The following is an 18,644-nucleotide window of genomic DNA, read 5'->3' on the forward strand; positions in this document are numbered from 1 at the left end:
ACGCTCTACAAATTTCATTGTATAAGGCTATTTGGACCTGCACCCTTCACATGGTTGGGTCCAAGTGCGAATTGTGCCCTTACATTAGTGAATTTAACCTTGTATCAATGCTTTTCTCAAAAAAAAAATATATATATATATATATACACACACACACACATATATAGACCTTGTATCCATATAATACCGCTTTATGAGGTGTTTTAGAAGTATCCTCGAGCTCGATGATCACTTTATGTTGAAGTAAAACAAAAGGCAAGTAGTGGTGAAGCTAGAGGGGGACAAGGGGGCTATAAACCCTTGACTTTTTTTATGTTCCTATCAACAGTGCTATTAGATTTTAAAATTATCTTAAATTCTCTCTAATTTTACTTATTGGCCCCCCTGGATTTTAAAGAAAAAATAGAACTGGCTTTACTTACTCATTTGCAAAGACTTATTACTATTACCTTAAATCCATTTGGGCCTCCTCAAATTTTTAATTGTTGAAAAAAACTTTTTAGAAAACAGAAAATGATAAGAGGAACCCAAAAAAAAAAAAAATCCAGCCCATTCATTGCCCATAGCCCATCCAAATTTAATAATATGAAAAATAACAAAAATAATAAATAAATAAATAAAACAAACAAACTCCAACAAATCTCAAATCAGCAATATTATCCACCAAAATGGAAAATATTTTTTGTAAATCAGATCTGGTATAAAAATTCAAATATTTTGCTTTTACAAAAAAAGTTCATATTTGTTTAAAGACAAAGTTTAGCTACAAAATTGGTTGTAACATAAGACTATAATCTTACTCAATAAAATAAATATTATTACATATTTTGAAAATCAAACCGTTAAATTGCATGTTCTTTATGCTCTAATACACTTGTCAAATTTTTTGTCAATTAGATATTATTTACTATATGATCTATAAACTGATATTTTATGCATAATTTCAAACTACAAAACCATGCCATTTTAGAATTTTATTGATGACATAACTATTATTCTTTAACTTTCTAGAAATTTTGCAAGCATGGAGGATATAAAATGAAACTATAATCCAATGGTGGATTTGTCGAAATTCACTTCTAATAAAAAAATATTGAGTAAGGTTGTAGCCTAAGGTTACAACCAATTTTGTAGCTAAACTTTGTCCTTTGTTTAAATATAATTAGGACAAAATTTAGTTACAACCTTACTCAATATCTTTTTATTTGAGGTAAATTTTGACACAAATCCATTGTTGAATTACATATTCTTCTTATATCCTCCATGCTTGTAAAATTTCTAGAAAATTAAAAGATTAATAGCTATGTCATCAATAAATAATTTAAATTGCAATTTTTTGTAATTTAAAATTATGCATAAAATATGAGCTTGTAGATCATATAGTAAATAGTATCTAATTGATACAAAATTTGACATGTATATTGAGAGCGTAAAGAACATACAATTCAACTAATAGATTTTCAAAATATATAATAACGTTTATTTTATTGAGTAAGGTTATAATCTTAGGCTACAACTAATTTTGTAGCTAAATTTTATCCATATATTTATATCTTTTCGCTGCCGCCAACATCTCCAACCTGAATTGTCTATTTGCCTCCAAAACTTGCTGACCTGCCACTCCCAATCGCTACCTAAGCCATAGCAAAACTCATTCAAAGCCTACCCTCAAAAATAACAATCAAATAAAATTTTGGACCCAAAGCCCACCTTCCCCTAAGATAAAAATACAGAAATTCAACAAAAACGAAATTCAAAACACACAAAATTTTGCATAAACAAAATTTCTATGCAAACAAAAATTTCTGCACATTCAAAGATAAGACACTCTAATCAAAGCCTACCCTACAAAATAACAATCAAACAAAATTTTAATCCCAAAGCCCACCTTTCCAAAGATAACTCTTAATAAAAATTTTGTATCATATGCCTAACTTCAAAACAAACCTATTTTCAAGAATCATTAATTCTTAGGCCCAAAAGCCCAAAGTTTTTCCAAACAATCAAATCTTGGCCTAAGGACCTATTCTCTTAACCATATAAGTATTTAGATACTAGGCTCCAAGACTCAAAAAAATTTCACAAAAAAGGAAAACATTGGGCCTAATAGCCCAATGACCTTTTTCAAATAATATATTCTATCAAAGATTGGTCCAAAAAGTCCAAAAACCTTTTTCAAGTGATAGGTCCTTTTTGAAATTAAGGCATGAAAGCCCAAAAATCATTCACAAATAAAGAAGTCCTTCAAAATTTCGAATCTAAAAAACTCGAATTTTTATAAAATATCAAAATTTTCCGAATCAAGCCAAAAGCCCAAAAGTATTTCCAAAAAATGCCCTAAAGGCAAGATTTTCAAAAATACCCCACAACCAAATTTTGAGAGAAAGTCATATCCCTTTCACAATCATACAATTTCAATTGCCCCAATTTCAAAATTCCTCAGAATCAAATCAAGTGCCATCACGAGCCATACAAAGGTTTTTAAAAGAAAACCTCCAAGGTTGGATATTTCATTTCAAAATGAAATAGAGAAAATACCTTAAATCATCATAAAATCTCATTCTCACTTTCAATTCATATTACACTCATTTTCAAAATCTGTCTCCAAAATTCATTTACTTCAAAAGGTAAAATTTACCTTAAGTGGTTATAAAACCTCATTCACACTTTCAATCTCAACTTCAAGTCGATCTTACTTATATGAAATTCAATTGCCATCATTTCACACATGACACCTTCTACCAAGATCATACACCACTATGCCTATGGTGCTTGTAAAAGAATCAAAAAGTCTTTTTTTTTTAACATGTCAAAACATGTGAAATAAGATAACATTAGATAGGACACAAATAAGCAAAAGCTGAACTTCAAATATAGAAATTTGTTTAGAACTCAAACACTCAAAATGAATGACAAAGAAAAGCTTAACTTACACCCCAGGTATATATGCACTCAATGACTTTTTATATTTCAATTTATATTTTTACATAAGATATTTTATCAATTCAAACATATCACGTTTACTTTTCATATATTATTTTAAAAAATCCTAAAGTGATAGGATAAAATTAGTAACCATTTTTATGTATAATATTTTATAAAAACTTCATAAACATAAATATAAACATATACATATACATTAAATTTTTATAGACTAAATTAAAATTATACCCTCTAAACTGCCCAAAATTCAATTCATTTTTGTAACTTTGATTTTGTTCAATTTAATCCTTTAACTTTTAATTTTATACAATTTCATTAGATGATCACCATTAAGCAACCAAGGTGTTTTAAAAAAAAATATCACACTATAAAAATTCATAAAATTAATTTATTTGAGAATTTTTTTTTTAAATATAAGAAAAGTTTTTTACAGTGTGTTGATATCCTGTTTTTTGTGTCTCTAGTTGGTGCATTTTCCAAATACAAAAGAAGTTGGGAAAGGCGTGTTAAGCATTGCCATTGGAATATCAAGGACGGCAACTCCACTCTTTATATCAAAGGGGGTGCCAAGGAAGTTCAAATATGTTTGCATGCTCATTTATGATTTATCCATATCGCTAGGGGCCTTCTTCAATTACCTATTTATTCTCTTTACAAACTGGATGCAAATTTTTTTTTTTTTTTTTCAGGTTTGGATTTATCGTTTTGCATTTTGTGATTGCAATTTATATGATCGAGAAATTCCCCTTCTTTGAGAAAGGGAAAAATGTTACAAGCAAGAGAAGATGCGTAAATATTCTTTGAAAAGGACGGGAAAAATGTTACAAGCAAGAGAAGATGTGTACATATTCTTTGAAAAGGACGATGTTGAGAGAGAGAGAGAGAGAGAGAGAGAGAGAGAGAGAGAGAGAGAGAGAGAGAGAGAATAAATAAATAAATGTCCTAATTCTTGGCCTAAGGGCCTATTCTTTTAACTATTTAAATATTGGGCTCTAAGACTCATCTGTTTTTCATATTAAAAAAAAAAATCTTGGGCTCGAGAACCCAAACACCATTTTCAACTAATATATGACCTTCAAATAGAGAAATCTATCTAAAACCCAAACACTCAAAGCAAATGGTTAAGAAAAACTTAACATATACACCTCAAGTATATATTTACCTAATGGATTTTAATTTTTCAATATTAATTTTAAATTTTTATGTTTTTTATCATGCTTAATTAATTCTATCGTGTTTACTTTTCACATACCATTTATTAATCTTAAAAGGGATACAATGTAGAAAATGAACAAAGATTTGCTTTGAATACAATATTTAATAAAAAAAATCATAAACATAAACTTTAACATATACATATACATATACATTTTATAGGCTTAATTAAAATTACACACTAAATTTTCCTAAAATTCAATTCAATTCTATCACTTTAATTTTGTTCAATTATCCAATGTATTTTTTTTTTGTTATGTTTTTATTTTAACACTGAAAATTCATAAATTTAATAAAAACTATTTTTTGGAATAATTTAAAAATATAAGCAAAGGTATTTAAATGTAAAATTTTATAAAAATATTTCAGCTCTTTTTTAATAAAAAAATTCAATACCAATTTAAAACTCCAATGACAAAATTGTGTATGCCAATTCAAAATTCCATCCACAGACTTTTTGGAACTTGCAAAGATTGTAAATAATCTTGAATTCCAACAATCAAAAAGTTGATAAATTGTATTGATTACAACTACAGTCATAGATTCTGATTAGTGAACCATACTTTTAACAAAATAGTTGGTAGATCGTACTAGAGAATGGAGCTTAACTGAAAACGCAATTAATATGGTTAGGTATGGGAGATTATGAGGGTGTTTGGATTGGCCTGTTTTCAGTTACATAACTCAAAAACCTTAACTCAAAACTCAAAAACTGTGGGACCCACCAGTTGAAATATTGTTTGGATTAGTTTTCAGTATTTGTTTTTCAGTTCTCATATCTCAAAATTTTGAGTTTTGAGAATGAGAAATGAGAACACCTCAGAGCATCCACACCAATTCATGTAAAAGTTTCTAAAATATAAATAACTACCAATTTTACACATTTTGAGCAAAAAAACTCCCACATCAGTGAATGTAAAAATGTCTAAAATTGTGCAAATCCATCCATGAGCTACAGTAACCGTGTATATTTACACGGTTACTGTAGCTCGTTTATCCCATTATTTTATAATTTTCTGTTCGCTCCTTTTTTTCTCTCTCTTTTCCCTGCCCAACAAACTCAGTTAAAACTCAACTTCTTCATCTTCTTCTTTTTCCTCAGATGCACACAAACACACCCACACACAAACACATCCACACAGAAAATCAACATAGAGATACACTTGCTCAAAAAAAAAAACAGAGATACACAAACACAGAGCCGCGGATCATGATCGAAGCTCGCAGATCATTGATCGGAGCTCGCGGATCGTGGATCAGAGCCGCGGATCATGGATCAGAGCTCGAAGCTCGTGGATTGGAGAGGGAGAATTGGTTTGAGCTCGTGGATCGGAGAGGGAAAGTTGATCTGAGATGGAGAATCGGAGAGGGAGAGTTGATCTGAGCTCGTGGATCGGAGAGGGAGAGTTGATCGAGAGGGAGAGATGGGTGTAGAGAGAGAGAGAGAGAGAGAGAGAGAGAGAGAGAGAGAGAGAGAGAGAGCAACAAATCAGAAATGAGAAATGGGTAGAGAGAGAGAGCGCAAGGGTATTATATGTAGTAGTTGAGGAAAATAATAAAAAATGTGAGGAAATTGATTATTTAATTAAAAGAGGTTGTAGGATAGACGAACTGATGTGAGTGTATTGTAAAAATGGATGTGTAAAATAGAAAAAGTAGGTTTTTAGTGTAAAAATGAATGTGTAAAATGAATGAACTAATCTGGATGCTCTCAAAAGCTGTTTTCACTTTTTGGAATATGAGTTCTGTGGCATTTTTCGTAAATAATTGGAAACGTGTGGGACCCTTTTCAGTGTCTGGTCAAATCATCCTCAGCCGTTGGAAGCTTTTGCTGTGCCAAGGCCTCTGTTTTCCTCTCTTCTCTTTACTCTTGACTTCTCCATTTACTTCATTTACTCCTTCTCCATTAACACCTCTCACCCACCTCTACCAACATACCATTATTTCTAACTTTTGCCTTTTCTTTTATTGCTCAGACCTCTCACTTGTTCCATATTTTCACAAGCTACTCTTAACCCAACACAAACCGAGAGGAAGAAGAAGGAGTCCCAGCCAAAAACAAGCACACCCCAACACATCCGATATCGGTGCCAACACTGGTTTGAGAATCTGATCCTTGTACTGCTCAAGTAAAAATGTTTTCCCCCTCTCCCTCTATAAACCCACTATGAATTTCGATGTTCCTTATGGGGCAGAGAAGAAGACAAAATGAAGACCAATAGAGCACTACAAGTAAGAAACGAAAAAAACTCACCGATAATATTTGATTTTTGCTAGAGATGTTCTTCGACTTTTGTTGGAGATGAATAGAAGCTTCGAACTTTGCTTTCAATGGGTCTACGATGTAGATGACGAGATGGGTATTTGGGGAGATGGGTATTCGTGCTAGAGATGGAATATGCAGTGGGTTGGAGATTAGGGAGATGGGTATTTGAGGGAGTGTGTTAGAGATGGAAATCGGAGAGTGTTGGAGGTGCCGGAGATGGATTCGAGGAGGATTCACTGAATTGGGGAGAAGGGTATTTGATGAAATGCTAGAGTCAGAGTGTGTGGGAGAGAAGGAAATTGTTTTTAAGCAATTTCTATATGGGCTGAGAGGACACGTGAGTTACCGTTCTGAGTATTTGGCAGGGTGTGGGCTCCACTAAAAAGGAGAAATAGTGAAGATGAACAAAATCTGAGTTATGAATCAAACAAGAATTTTGAGTTTTGGGTTGTTGGTGAAATAGAATTTTGAGATATGAGTAATGAGTTTGAGATATGAGTTTTGAGTCAAGAATTTTGAGTAATGAGTTAGCCCCAATCCACACACCCCCTAAACATGATTAGACATCCTATTGAGAATGGATCAAACTTAAAATCAAACCTAAAACAATAGCTAATAAGGATCAAGAAAATTCATTTTCCATTCATTTTTCTCTCAGTTTTGTCTCAATGCATTGTTGTTAAATCATACTAGGTTGAACATAGTTTACCCTTTTTCAATAACAACACTGAAGTTTATTTTGGTTTACAAATATATATGAAAAAGTAAACATTATATGTTAGAAATAATCAAGCATTCTATGAAAAAAAGCCATCACAAAAAAATTAAATGCATCTAACGAAAAAACAAATACAAGGGTTTTAAACTATTGACTATTTAAACTTAAATACTTGAATGTATGAATTTTAAATTACACTCTATAAATGGAAACTTATATGGATAATATTTAAAATAAATAAAATTAGCAACTCACACTTTATTATTTGTAAATCACTATTGAATTTAAAAAAATATATATATAAACATAATCATGAGTTTTTAATATATAAAAGTAGGCTTTACACACAAGTGAGGAGGTTCAAAAATCATATAATTACAATTTTTTTTAATAAAAAATTATTCCAATAAACAATTAATGAGTTACTAATTATGTTATCCAAAAAACTGAAGGGAAGATATCAAAACATATAAAATATTCTCATGAATACCACTAATACTTGGAGTATGAATTTAAATTATACTTCACAAATGGAAAGTTATATGGACAAATTTAAATAGATAAAGTAGCAACTCTCTTTACTATTTGTAAATCTCTATTAAATTTAGAACATTATTTCTAATGTTAAAATATATTTAGGCATAATATTTAAATGACTTATATTCTCATTTGAAAATAAATTTTATGATGTTCGATACCTATCAGAGATTAAAGACAAAATATATTATGTTTGTACATGTTATATTGTTGCATATATGAGTAAAATATTTAGATAGTTTTGGAAATATGTTTGCATATGTGATGATTAGAGGTGAAAATTATTGTTGCATATATGATGATTATAGATGAAGGTGGTGGCATTGCCATGACAATGAAGCTAACAGAAACCTCTTGTTTATACCATAAAAATAATTTCAAGACAAAGATATGGTTATTAATTTACCCTATAATTATTTGTCGGCATAAAGCTAAATGTAGTACTAAAAAAAATACTCATGCGACTTGGTAGGCGTAACATGTGGGAGTATAGTAACAATGACATGTGCCTTTTGGCAAAAATGCTATGTGGAAAACACTTGTCACATTGCATGGAAGATGGAGTAGATAATTCCTACCAATGACCACCCCTCCCTTGTTTTGCGGGGGTAGATTTGGGCTGAAAAAACTTCCCTCCATGCCTACTAAATGAGGCTTTGGCAAGAAGAAGAAGACAACCAAACACATCAAAGAGAAAACAAGAACTTCTTCAAGGCAACATGTCTTCTTAGACATAGGGTAGTCTTCTAGTTAAATTAGTTCTTATGGGAAATTAATGATCTCCAATGAACATCAAGTAATCTTTCATCAAGTAGTGATCTTCAATTTAGTTCAAGTACATTCAATTAAACTCTTAGTTGTTAGTCACAAATGCTTAGTCTTCAATCCAATTTACTTTATGCTTGTCATTTCAATTATGTTTATTGCAATCTCTCCATGCTAAAAAGTCCTCTTAATTGAGGCATTGTACGAAACCCACACATTGCAAGAATAAATTCATCAACCAAGAATTTATTTTTGTCAAATAAATAATTGGCAACCACAGTGACAGATGGTATGCCAAATTGGACAGGTTTTTAAGAGTTACACTTGATGCAATCTATGGCCGTATTACAGAAAACATGGCCATATTAGATGAACATGAAGAAGAAGAAGAAGAAGAAGAAGAAGAAGAAGAGGTCAAGTGCAAGTGAAATCAAATTAAAGAAAAAGTGGCCATATGGAACCTGCCTAAAGGTTCAACTTTGTGGATCATCTTGACCCAAATGAAGTTTTTGAAAGAAATCGAGAACATTAATCATTCCAAAATTATATGAACGTAATGAAATACTATGGAAAGAATTTCATGAGATATGTCAATGTCTTCATGAAATTTCACTAAAGGTTCAAACTCAAGAATTAAAAGTCAAGGGGCGTGAAGTGTCCCTTGATTTTAATCTTAAGAAGTGTAATTTCGAATGACAAAAAATTGCCAATGAATCAATGGATCAAAACGGTCCATTAGATTCGATGTTCTTATTCGAAGATAGGGAATATGAAAAACTATTGATGTCAAACCAAGTTTCTATCAATTCTCATATCTTTGAAAATTGACATCCATCTTGAGTATTTGGATCTCATGATCTAAAAACATTTTCAGAGTAGTTGATCATGTTCAAAGATTATGATGACTCGATTGTTGAAACGAATTCTAATCATTTAAATGGCCATATGAGCCATTTGTTTCAAAATTCGGTCACACCGCGCAAGTTCTAGTCTTATTCAATTTGTTCTCAATATTGAGACCAATCTATTTCGAAGTTAAGACCAATATGGGTATGCAGTGTGTGGTTCCACTGGTTAAGAATATAATAAATCACATTCGTCTTGAATTAAAATTTTAAAGACACCAAATGATTTCACTGTAGGCAAGTTCGAAGCCTAAATCTCTTATTCGACAGCAATAAAATTTATCAATTGAGCTAACTGGATCCTATAAGGGAATTTTCAAATAGTGTTATGTGACTTTTTAGTTGAATGTTATATTCTAGAAATTTATTATTGTTTTATATATTTGTAACGCTTTCAAATATTTTTTACCATGTATATATGACAAATAAACAGTATGTTAGAATTCATCAAGTCATCCACAAAAAGAAAAAATATATATAAAAAAAAATTTTAAATAGAAAATAAAAAAATATTTAAGTACACACTTAACAAATGTATTATGTTGATTCTTTTATACCTAAGTTTTAGAGTAGGCTCTAAACTTGTTTTAAATCTTGAAGATACATTAGAGTTTATTTGGGATCTGCTTATTTTGCTGAAACTGAAAATCTTTTGTTGAAAATACTGTAAATAAAGGTAAAAGTTAGTTGAATAGTAACTTATTTTACTATTCAACTTATTTTTGCTGCTATTCATGAGCCCACTGTACTTTTTAGTACTATTCATGCCTTCATGGGTCTCATTGTACTATTTCAACCAACTTATTTTACTATTCAGCTTATTTTTGCTACTATTCATAGGCCTCAATTCACTTTTTGGTACTATTCATGAGTCTTACTATTTTATTTCAGCTAACTTTTACTTTTATCTACGGTACTTTCAGCAAAAGGTTTTCAGTTTCAGCAAAATAAGCAAATTTCAAGTAGACTTTAAGTGTGATACTTATTTACTTGTACTTTTGTTGATAGTGGTTGAGAGTTGGGTTAGTATTATTTATAATGTATTCAAACATAGAAAGTTGGAGAATACCTTAGTTGTAAAAACAAAACTTTATTTGTTTTTATACTTGATGAGAGAGGATTAGGCCAGTTATATTCATTTTGGTAGGGATTGGGACTTTTCATCATTGAGACTAGGGATTTCTAATAAATCAGTACAAAATATTGTCCACAATCCACACTAGCCAAAAAGTAATATCACTATTTAAAAAAAAAAAGAAAAAAAAAAGAAAAAAAGAAAAAGAAAAAAAGATACACGAGAAAGTTAGTGAAAGAAGGTCATTGGGATTCTATTTTAATTGTTGTTGGTTGTGGAGAACTTCAAAGAAAGGGGGAAATGATATGAAAACAATGCAAGAAGAGAGAAAAAAAAAAAAATCCAAACATGAGTGAGAACTCATTAATGAGAGGAAGACAGCATCATCAAAATCAACTAGAAAGTAGAAATGAGTTTGTGCTTGTTTGGATAGAAGCTTACGTATAGGATCAAATTTACAATTTAACCCTTATAAAATTTTTAATTACACATTTTTCTTTTTTAAAATTTAAATGTAGGTTTAGAGTTTTAAAAAAAATGATATTTAATTATATGGGTTAAATGAGATCGTGTCAAATACGGTCAACCCACTTTGACTCATTATTAATCACGTTAATTCAAGTTGATTATGGGTTAAGTATGTCAACCTACAATTGATCAATTTCTTATTCAAAGCAAGACCATGAATGGCACGACCAATGGCAACTGGCAAGGCCACAAAATCTGGCTTCGACTTGATCACTAATGGCATTGTCTAATTCAACCCTCTCTCTCTCTCTCTCTCTCCTAGACCCTAAGTTTGTCTCACCTTCTCAATCGGTTTGCAACAATTGGCTTTGTTTTTATTTTTTGTCCACATTGTGCATGTCACATTACTAGAAAATTAGTTTATTAAACGATACACTAATATAAATAACTATTTGACACATGTATGAAGTGTAGGTATTAATGCTAAAAAAAAAAATCAAGTGGTGTAAGTGCCACAATACCTAAAGTTGAGAGTTGTTTCAGGGAACTCTTTCCAAAAAAAAAAATTCCCAAAGAAACACACATACACATAGAAAGAGAGATAATGAAATTTTAACATAAAAGCAAACTACAAGCTAATTTTAAATAAATAAAAAATTCCCTCAAAAAGAACAAAGTTTCTCTCCAAACTAGTTTGAAGAGAAACTCTACAAACTCATCATATATTTTTATATTGAGTGTGAATTTTGAAAATCTAACCGTTAGATTGCATGTTCTTATTACATTCTTAATACTTACAAAATTTCAAGAAGATCAAAGATCAATTGCTATGTCATCAAATAAATGTTATAATTTTAAGTTTTTGTGATTTAAAGTTATATATAAAAAATAAGTTAATTGATCAAATAGTAAATAATATCTAATTTGAACGAAATTTGATACGTATGTTAAGAACATAAAGAACATGAAATTTAACAGTTAAATTCTTAAAATTTACAACTAAAAAAGAAATATATGAGAAACTTTGTTCCCCCAAAAATCATTTAACAAATTATCGAGAGAGAAAAAAAAAAAAAAAAGGCTAGACCTGGACACACAATCGAGAAAAGAAATGAGCTGTGGTGTGGGGGTAAAGGGATTCAGATCCTCTAGAGTTCCTAGGGTACTCTACCAAGTAGAGTTCATTAAATCCTAACCACTCTTTAATGATTTAATGGTCTAGATTCTGCCATGTCAGCATTTCATTAACAATCATCTTAATTGTTTTGTTTACAACATTATTTTATTATTTTAAGAATATTATTAATGAAATGCTGACATGGCAGAATCTAGACCATTAAATCATTAAAGAGTGGTTAGGATTTAATGAACTCTACTTGGTAGAGTTCCTAGGAACTCTAGAGGATCTGAATCTGGGGGTAAAGTATTTGAAAAAATGGACAGTCAAACGTGGGGATAAGATAAGAGATTGTGAATAAAAAAAAATAGTAGGGACACTTTAGTAAAAGAGCAGTTGTAACGGCTACTTGGTTGATTACCGCTGGATGGTACACGTGGAGAAAAACAGCACGCTCCCTTCTCCTGAGAAAAGTCTTCCCACAGTGGCATCACCTACAGCATTAGCACTAATCATTCTTTTGCTTTTCCTCTTGCTTTCCACTCTCTCTCTCTCTCTCTCTCTCTCACTGAAGACTGAAGAGTAGAGACTATGAACATCTTCAAGAAGAAAACCTCGCCCAAAGGTCCAATTTTTTCTCTATCTAACTATTTTAGCTTCAATCTTTTTTCCTTTTTTTTTTTTGGGTGTCTTTGGTTCCCAAGAAATTGTTGCAAAAAGAAACGAAGTTAAAAAAAAAAAAAACAAAATTTGGGTTTTTTAGGACAGGAAATTTCTAAGCTTTCTAGGCAAGATATTGATAAATTGTTGCTAAATTTTCTTGTATAACGTTTTTTAAAAAGTGGGTTTGTGTGCTGTTTCTGACAGATGCTCTGCGAACGAGCAAGAGAGAAATGGCTGTTGCCACAAGAGGTATGTATGTATGTATGTAATGAACGTTTTTCTTTCCCTTTTACTAATTTTACTGATGAAAATGAAATCTTTTTTTTTTTCTAGTTAATGCACAGAATCCATCAAGTCCATTCTTTGTATCTATATTTATTATTATGCTGATTTTGCCAATGATAGTGCATTCGAATTTAGCTTTTGCAGAAGTTTTATTTGTTGATTTGCTCAAATTTTGTTAAAGTCTAGTCGTACCCAGAAAAAAAAAATCCAGATTTAACAAAAGCAAATATGCTAAACAGCCAAAAGAAAAGTTGTTTCCAAACAGACATTTAGTATTTTAGTTAGTTAGGGGGCTCAAATGGCATCTACTTACCTAGGAATGAGCTATATATCTCTCATTTTTCGCATATATAATGGGTTACAGAGGTGAGAGAAAGTATGATTTTTTTTTTTGATAGGAGAAAGTATTATTTTTGATAGGGTTAAAAGGGAGTAGCTAGTTGAATCTGATTAATTGAACGGGATACATAAAGCCAACCCCAATTTGATTCAGATTAAAGTTTAGTTGAGTAAGAGCTCCATGCCCATAGTTCCGATTTGTAAAAGCTTAAATAGAACAGCTTCTATATACTAAGGAAAACTGTAACATGTAAAGTTCTATCTTACTGCAACTATTACTTGATGCTGCACCATTCTTTTGTGTAGGTATTGAACGGGAGATTTCGTCTCTTCAGATGGAGGTATGAAATTGTTCATGGGTGCTTTTTCCTTCTAAAAAATCTTCACTTATATTTCTTTCTCCAATTTTTGCTCTGTGGAATGCAATTTCAGGAGAAGAAATTGGTGGCAGAAATCAAGAAAACAGCTAAAACTGGAAATGAGGCAAGTTTTTTGTTCCTGCTTTAATAATTCTCACATTTTCATATACCATAGAATGTAAGCTGTTACCTTATGGCAAATTGACGGCTGAAACAGCTAGGATTTGTCAATCTAAATGTGACTGTTAGTGAATTGAACCTTGTATCCCTGATTATTGCTTTATGTTGAAGTAAAGCATCATAAAGACAAGGGTGCATGCATTAGATGAGCTTTTTTGTTTTGGTTTTAAGACATGGAAAAATTGCATGCTCTATAGGAGAGAACCTGAAGAAAAATGACATAGCTAATGATAGAACAGAACTCTAAGGAATTCCTATATTATGACTGATTCCCAAGCGGTTCATTGTAGGTCAATCTCATGTACATTAGGTGATAAAATGTTACAACCCCTCTAGTAGATCCAACATATCTAAAATTGTCACTCTTTGGTATCTCTTAATGATTGAGTCCTATAACTTCATCTATATTGCTACATTTACTTACATTCCATTTACTCTATCTTGATCATCACTGAGTCTTACAACCCCTTCATTTTTACAGTTACTTTTACTTACATTTCATGTACTCTATTTTAGTCCTACCTAGCTGAAAGATTTTAGGTTCTGAGACTCGAAATTCCCTAACTTAACATTAGTTCCATATCTAGTTTTATCCATTATTAGTGTAAAGAGATATGGATTTTGTTCTGATTCCTGATGCAAACCTATGATAGGAAGCTTACTAGTGATGACTCCTCCAATAGTTCCCATAATAGTTACAAATTTGTTATACATATTGAGAATTTCATTAAGTCCCCACATTTTTTCCTTCTTCATTGTCAACACATATTTTACCTCAATCATCCTAATTCTTTCAACAAACCTACAGTTTTGACCTTAATCAGGTTACACAATTCACTCCAGTCTTTATGTCACTTCCACTACAATTTTTATTCAACTAATTTTTCCATTCCTCAACACGTGTTTTACCTCAACCATCCAGGCTGCCACCAGAATCTTAGCTCGTCAGCTCGTTCGGCTACGTCAACAGATAACTAATTTGCAAGGGAGTCGTGCCCAAATCAGAGGCGTTGCAACTCATACACAGGTCACTATTTTTCCTGGAAAAACCTTGTGTTTAAAATGATAGGAATTTGTATACTTTCTTTCATTTTGCTAAACATTGATCTCTGTTTCTGCAGGCACTGTATGCCAGCACTTCAATTTCTACTGGAATGAAGGGTGCAACTAAAGCAATGGTGGCAATGAACAAGGTATGGGTCTAAGGTCACCATTTGTTATTATCAACAACCCTAAAAAATCCTAATCATACATAGGAGATATATTATTCATCAAAATTGATATTTCCATGGTTTGCTGTCCACTGTCCAGTCAAGCTTCTATTATGGATAGACAAGTATATGGAATGATCCACAGAATTGTTCTTAATCAGTCTTCATTATTTGTTCAGTTATACTTCTTGGGCATAGACACTTATAAACTGAAACCCAGTGTAGTGCTCAACACCTGAATATGTTTGCCATTAGGAGGTTGCGTTGTCTAGCATCTAGGGTTAATGTTAAAAGGTCAACCTGATTTTGGGAGTAATATCATCACTTTCTGCTTCTCTTTTTCAGCAAATGGCACCAGCAAAACAAGCTAAGGTGATTAAAGAATTTCAGATGCAGTCAGCACAAATGGACATGACGGTAACACTCTCATTTCTTTCTTTCTTTCTTTTTTCCCCACTTTCCTTTGAATAAATAACAAAGGATGGTAGTGATACTTTCAGCTTCTTCAGAAGATTCTTTATAGTTTCACCATTTTACTTCTTGCCACAATTCTTGTCTTAAGCCATCAAATTAGTGTGTCCCCAGACAAGAGACTCCTACCCATTTTCTCTGCAAAAAAAGCTTTACATATGGTCATTGAATTGAGTTTTGAGAACATCATTGGAGAGCATCTTTTCTTCCCTAGTTGGTATTATGCTTTCATTCTATAATACAGGTGGTTATAATATATGCTTTTCATGTTCTATTGTCCATTTTCCAGATAGAGATGATGTCAGAGTCTATTGATGAAACTTTAGATAAAGATGAGGCTGAGGAGGCAACAGAGGAGCTGACTAACCAGGTGCAATTGAAAGCCTGAATTTTTTTTCTTCTTATTGGGGCCATTGCATTCCCTTCCCCCTTGTGTATCTAATTTTATGGTTTTTCTGCAGGTGCTTGATGAGATTGGTGTGGATATTGCATCCCAGGTTAGTTGCTTTGAGATCTTGAATTACCTTGCATGTTCTTTTTTCTTTGTTCTGATCAATGTAATCTTAACAACTGTTTGGTTCTGGTATGAATTAACAGTTATCTTCAGCTCCAAAAGGCCGGATTGCATCAAGAAATGTTCAAAATGTTGCTACTAGGTATAAATGTTTGAACGTATACACTGCGATACGTTACTGTGATTGCTTATATCATCAAATATCAGTGTTTGAATGATAAAATTTTGAGTTTAAAATACTGTTATGAGGATATCTTAGATGGACTGGTTGAGTGGCTCAAGTGACTTGAAGAATCAAGACTGTTTTTGAGTGGTTGGAGGATATGATTGACAAGTTATGGCAATTGAGTGATGATTTTGTATAGGGTTCAACTTTATTGGAACCCTATACAGCCCCATTTTCCTGAATAGTTTGGGAAGTATGGTACTTTGACAAATAGTTGTGAAAATTGCGACTTTGTTTTTTACCAAAAGAAACTTAAGATCCATCAACATAGATGGAATAATCAAGTCATATGGGTTGGTGGAAGCTGGTTTGTCTCCTATACGTCTACATGTTTACCATTGATTTATATTAGTCCAATTTTTTTGTTGTTGACAATGTATTTAGGATCAAAATTCATCCTTTAATCCTAACTATCTTTCTATATATGCAGGCCCCCCGAATCTCTTGATGTTGAGAATCTTGAGAAGAGGTTAGCCTCTCTTCGACGCATCTGATCTTGAAAAGCGCTGTGATATTCATGGTGACATTAGAGTAAATAAAAACATGCCAAAGGAATCATATATATGTATTTTAGCCTTTTTATTTTTGTTTTTTGGTTGGGTTCTTAGAGAACTGATCACTTTTCAATGTAAAATTATTAGACAATTATAAGACGTACCTCTTCTCCTTTACACTACGCTAAATTTTCAATGTATAAGACGTACCTCTTCTAAATTTTCAATTATTATAAGACACCTCTTCCTCTCTCCATCAAATTGTAGTTTGAGAAATGTTTCTTAAGAACAGCCATCTGTCCTTGCTTGAAACGTAGATCAAAAAGAGGGAAAGACTTGAGAGATATAGTAAGAAGACGAGGGGGTGAGGACTTCAGTTCTTGGAAATGAACTGGATGAACAAATTCTACTTAGGTGAGTCAAGGCTGAAAGTGGCAAAAAGACCAGATTTGTGCAAGTGACCAGATTCGTGCATGGGGTTGATAAGTCCACACCAAACACCCCCCATTTTCATTTAGCAAAAAAACAGCAAGTACTATTGTTTCTTGTATGCCACCTTTTCCAAAAAAACAACTTCCATAAAATTCTAGAGGAAATCAGGTTGAATTAAGAGGAAAATCAAAGTTTGGTTCCAAACATGTTTGGAGCTATAGATTTTTCAACTCATTGCAAAGCGATTTATAAAACTATTTATGCTAATTGCTATATCATGGGTGGAGCAAGACATGTTTGGAGCCTATTGAGTCTACAAAATAGAGGTGTAGAGAGGGAAAATTTCCGACCTCTATCACAAGCTGACACATCATACTATTGAGTCTACAAAATACGGCCAATTACAGAGCGCCACGTACAGTTACTAGGTTTTGCTATCACTATTTAGAAACCAACGGAAATTTGCCAAGTGTCGCTAAAATAGGGACATAAAAAGCATACAAAAACTAATTACGCATTAGCGCATGTAAGCGATGACATAGGCAGTTCAATCGGGTGCTAACATGTGTCACCTTGAAAATCAAAACATTTCGGCCAATCAAAAGATGTCATGCGTCTTGGAAAAAAAGTCTTAAAGCTCTTCCAATTAGACTATGACACATGTCACCAATTGAACTTCGTCACGTGTTGCTTACCCACCTCCAAACTGCTATAAATAGAAGTCTTCCTAAGGCATTTCTACATACCAAGACATCTAGAGCACAAGCAGCATCATAGAAGATTCAGAAGCACTCAGAAGTATAGAAGCTCTATAGGAATCAAGCCTCAAAACCTTCAAGAACTTCAACCTCAAAATCGAAGAACATTTGAAGCAGAACCATCCAAACTATTTGCCTAGATTTTAAAGTTTGTTGGAATCAACAAAGTTATACTGATTCAAAACTCCAAAGCACTAAAGAACTTCCACTACAAACCTTCGAAGAACACAAAGAACATGCAAAGAACATGAAGAACAAAGAATTTCTAACAAGCTCATAACCAGAGATTCATTGTAATTCTGTTTCAAGGGTCTTCGACTTATCCTCTAGCCAAATTGAAGGATATTTGGTGTTTGAGTCAAAATCACATTATTACAATTTCAATCAACAAGCCTTTCAAGGAAATCGAATCAGAGGATTACTCTTTTGTAATTTCAAAGAATTGTACTCCATATTCATCAATACAAATTCGAATTTGTGAAACTATTTTACTTGTTTGATTTATTTTAAATTAAAAATTTAGTCGTCTATAAGAAGAAATATGTGCTGTTTGACAAGAAGCACACACATGGCATGTGCCACCATCCTATCATAATAAACATTGAAAAGGCATGATAAAGAAGCTAAGACATTAAAATTAAAGGGTGGTGTCTATTTCACACACCAAAATACACACACCTATATGCAAAAATGCCACACAGCT

At 32.1% G+C, this 18,644-nt stretch overlaps 2 protein-coding genes across 2 annotated transcripts in view; both read left to right on the forward strand.

The window, feature by feature from the left end:
- Nucleotides 1–3,850: 3,850 nt before the first annotated feature.
- LOC142636642 (sodium/hydrogen exchanger 6-like) overlaps nucleotides 3,851–18,644 on the forward strand; it is a 47,605-nt gene continuing 32,811 nt past the window's right edge. Inside the window, exon 1 of the mRNA XM_075810913.1 lies at nucleotides 3,851–3,869. The gene's annotated coding sequence lies outside the window, so the exon portion shown is untranslated. The remainder of the gene's footprint in view (nucleotides 3,870–18,644) is intronic.
- LOC142634100 (vacuolar protein sorting-associated protein 2 homolog 2) lies at nucleotides 12,497–17,012 on the forward strand. Its single transcript, XM_075808375.1, has 11 exons — nucleotides 12,497–12,634; nucleotides 12,877–12,921; nucleotides 13,603–13,637; nucleotides 13,729–13,779; nucleotides 14,758–14,862; nucleotides 14,957–15,028; nucleotides 15,392–15,463; nucleotides 15,807–15,887; nucleotides 15,979–16,014; nucleotides 16,115–16,173; nucleotides 16,688–17,012. Exons 1-11 carry the CDS (start codon nucleotides 12,601–12,603, stop codon nucleotides 16,749–16,751), a joined length of 654 nt encoding a protein of 217 aa, XP_075664490.1. The 5' UTR covers nucleotides 12,497–12,600; the 3' UTR covers nucleotides 16,752–17,012.

Source organism: Castanea sativa, chromosome 5, assembly GCF_040712315.1.
Source record: "Castanea sativa cultivar Marrone di Chiusa Pesio chromosome 5, ASM4071231v1".
Taxonomy (NCBI): Eukaryota; Viridiplantae; Streptophyta; class Magnoliopsida; order Fagales; family Fagaceae; genus Castanea; species Castanea sativa.

Excerpts from the sequence above, each read along its gene's own strand:
- LOC142634100 (XM_075808375.1), top strand. The coding sequence starts at position 12,601 with ATGAACATCTTCAAGAAGAAAACCTCGCCCAAAG. Across the intron at positions 14,863-14,956 it reads GCGTTGCAACTCATACACAG|GCACTGTATGCCAGCACTTC; the intron begins GTCACTATTTTT and ends CTGTTTCTGCAG. Across the intron at positions 15,029-15,391 it reads CAATGGTGGCAATGAACAAG|CAAATGGCACCAGCAAAACA; the intron begins GTATGGGTCTAA and ends TCTCTTTTTCAG.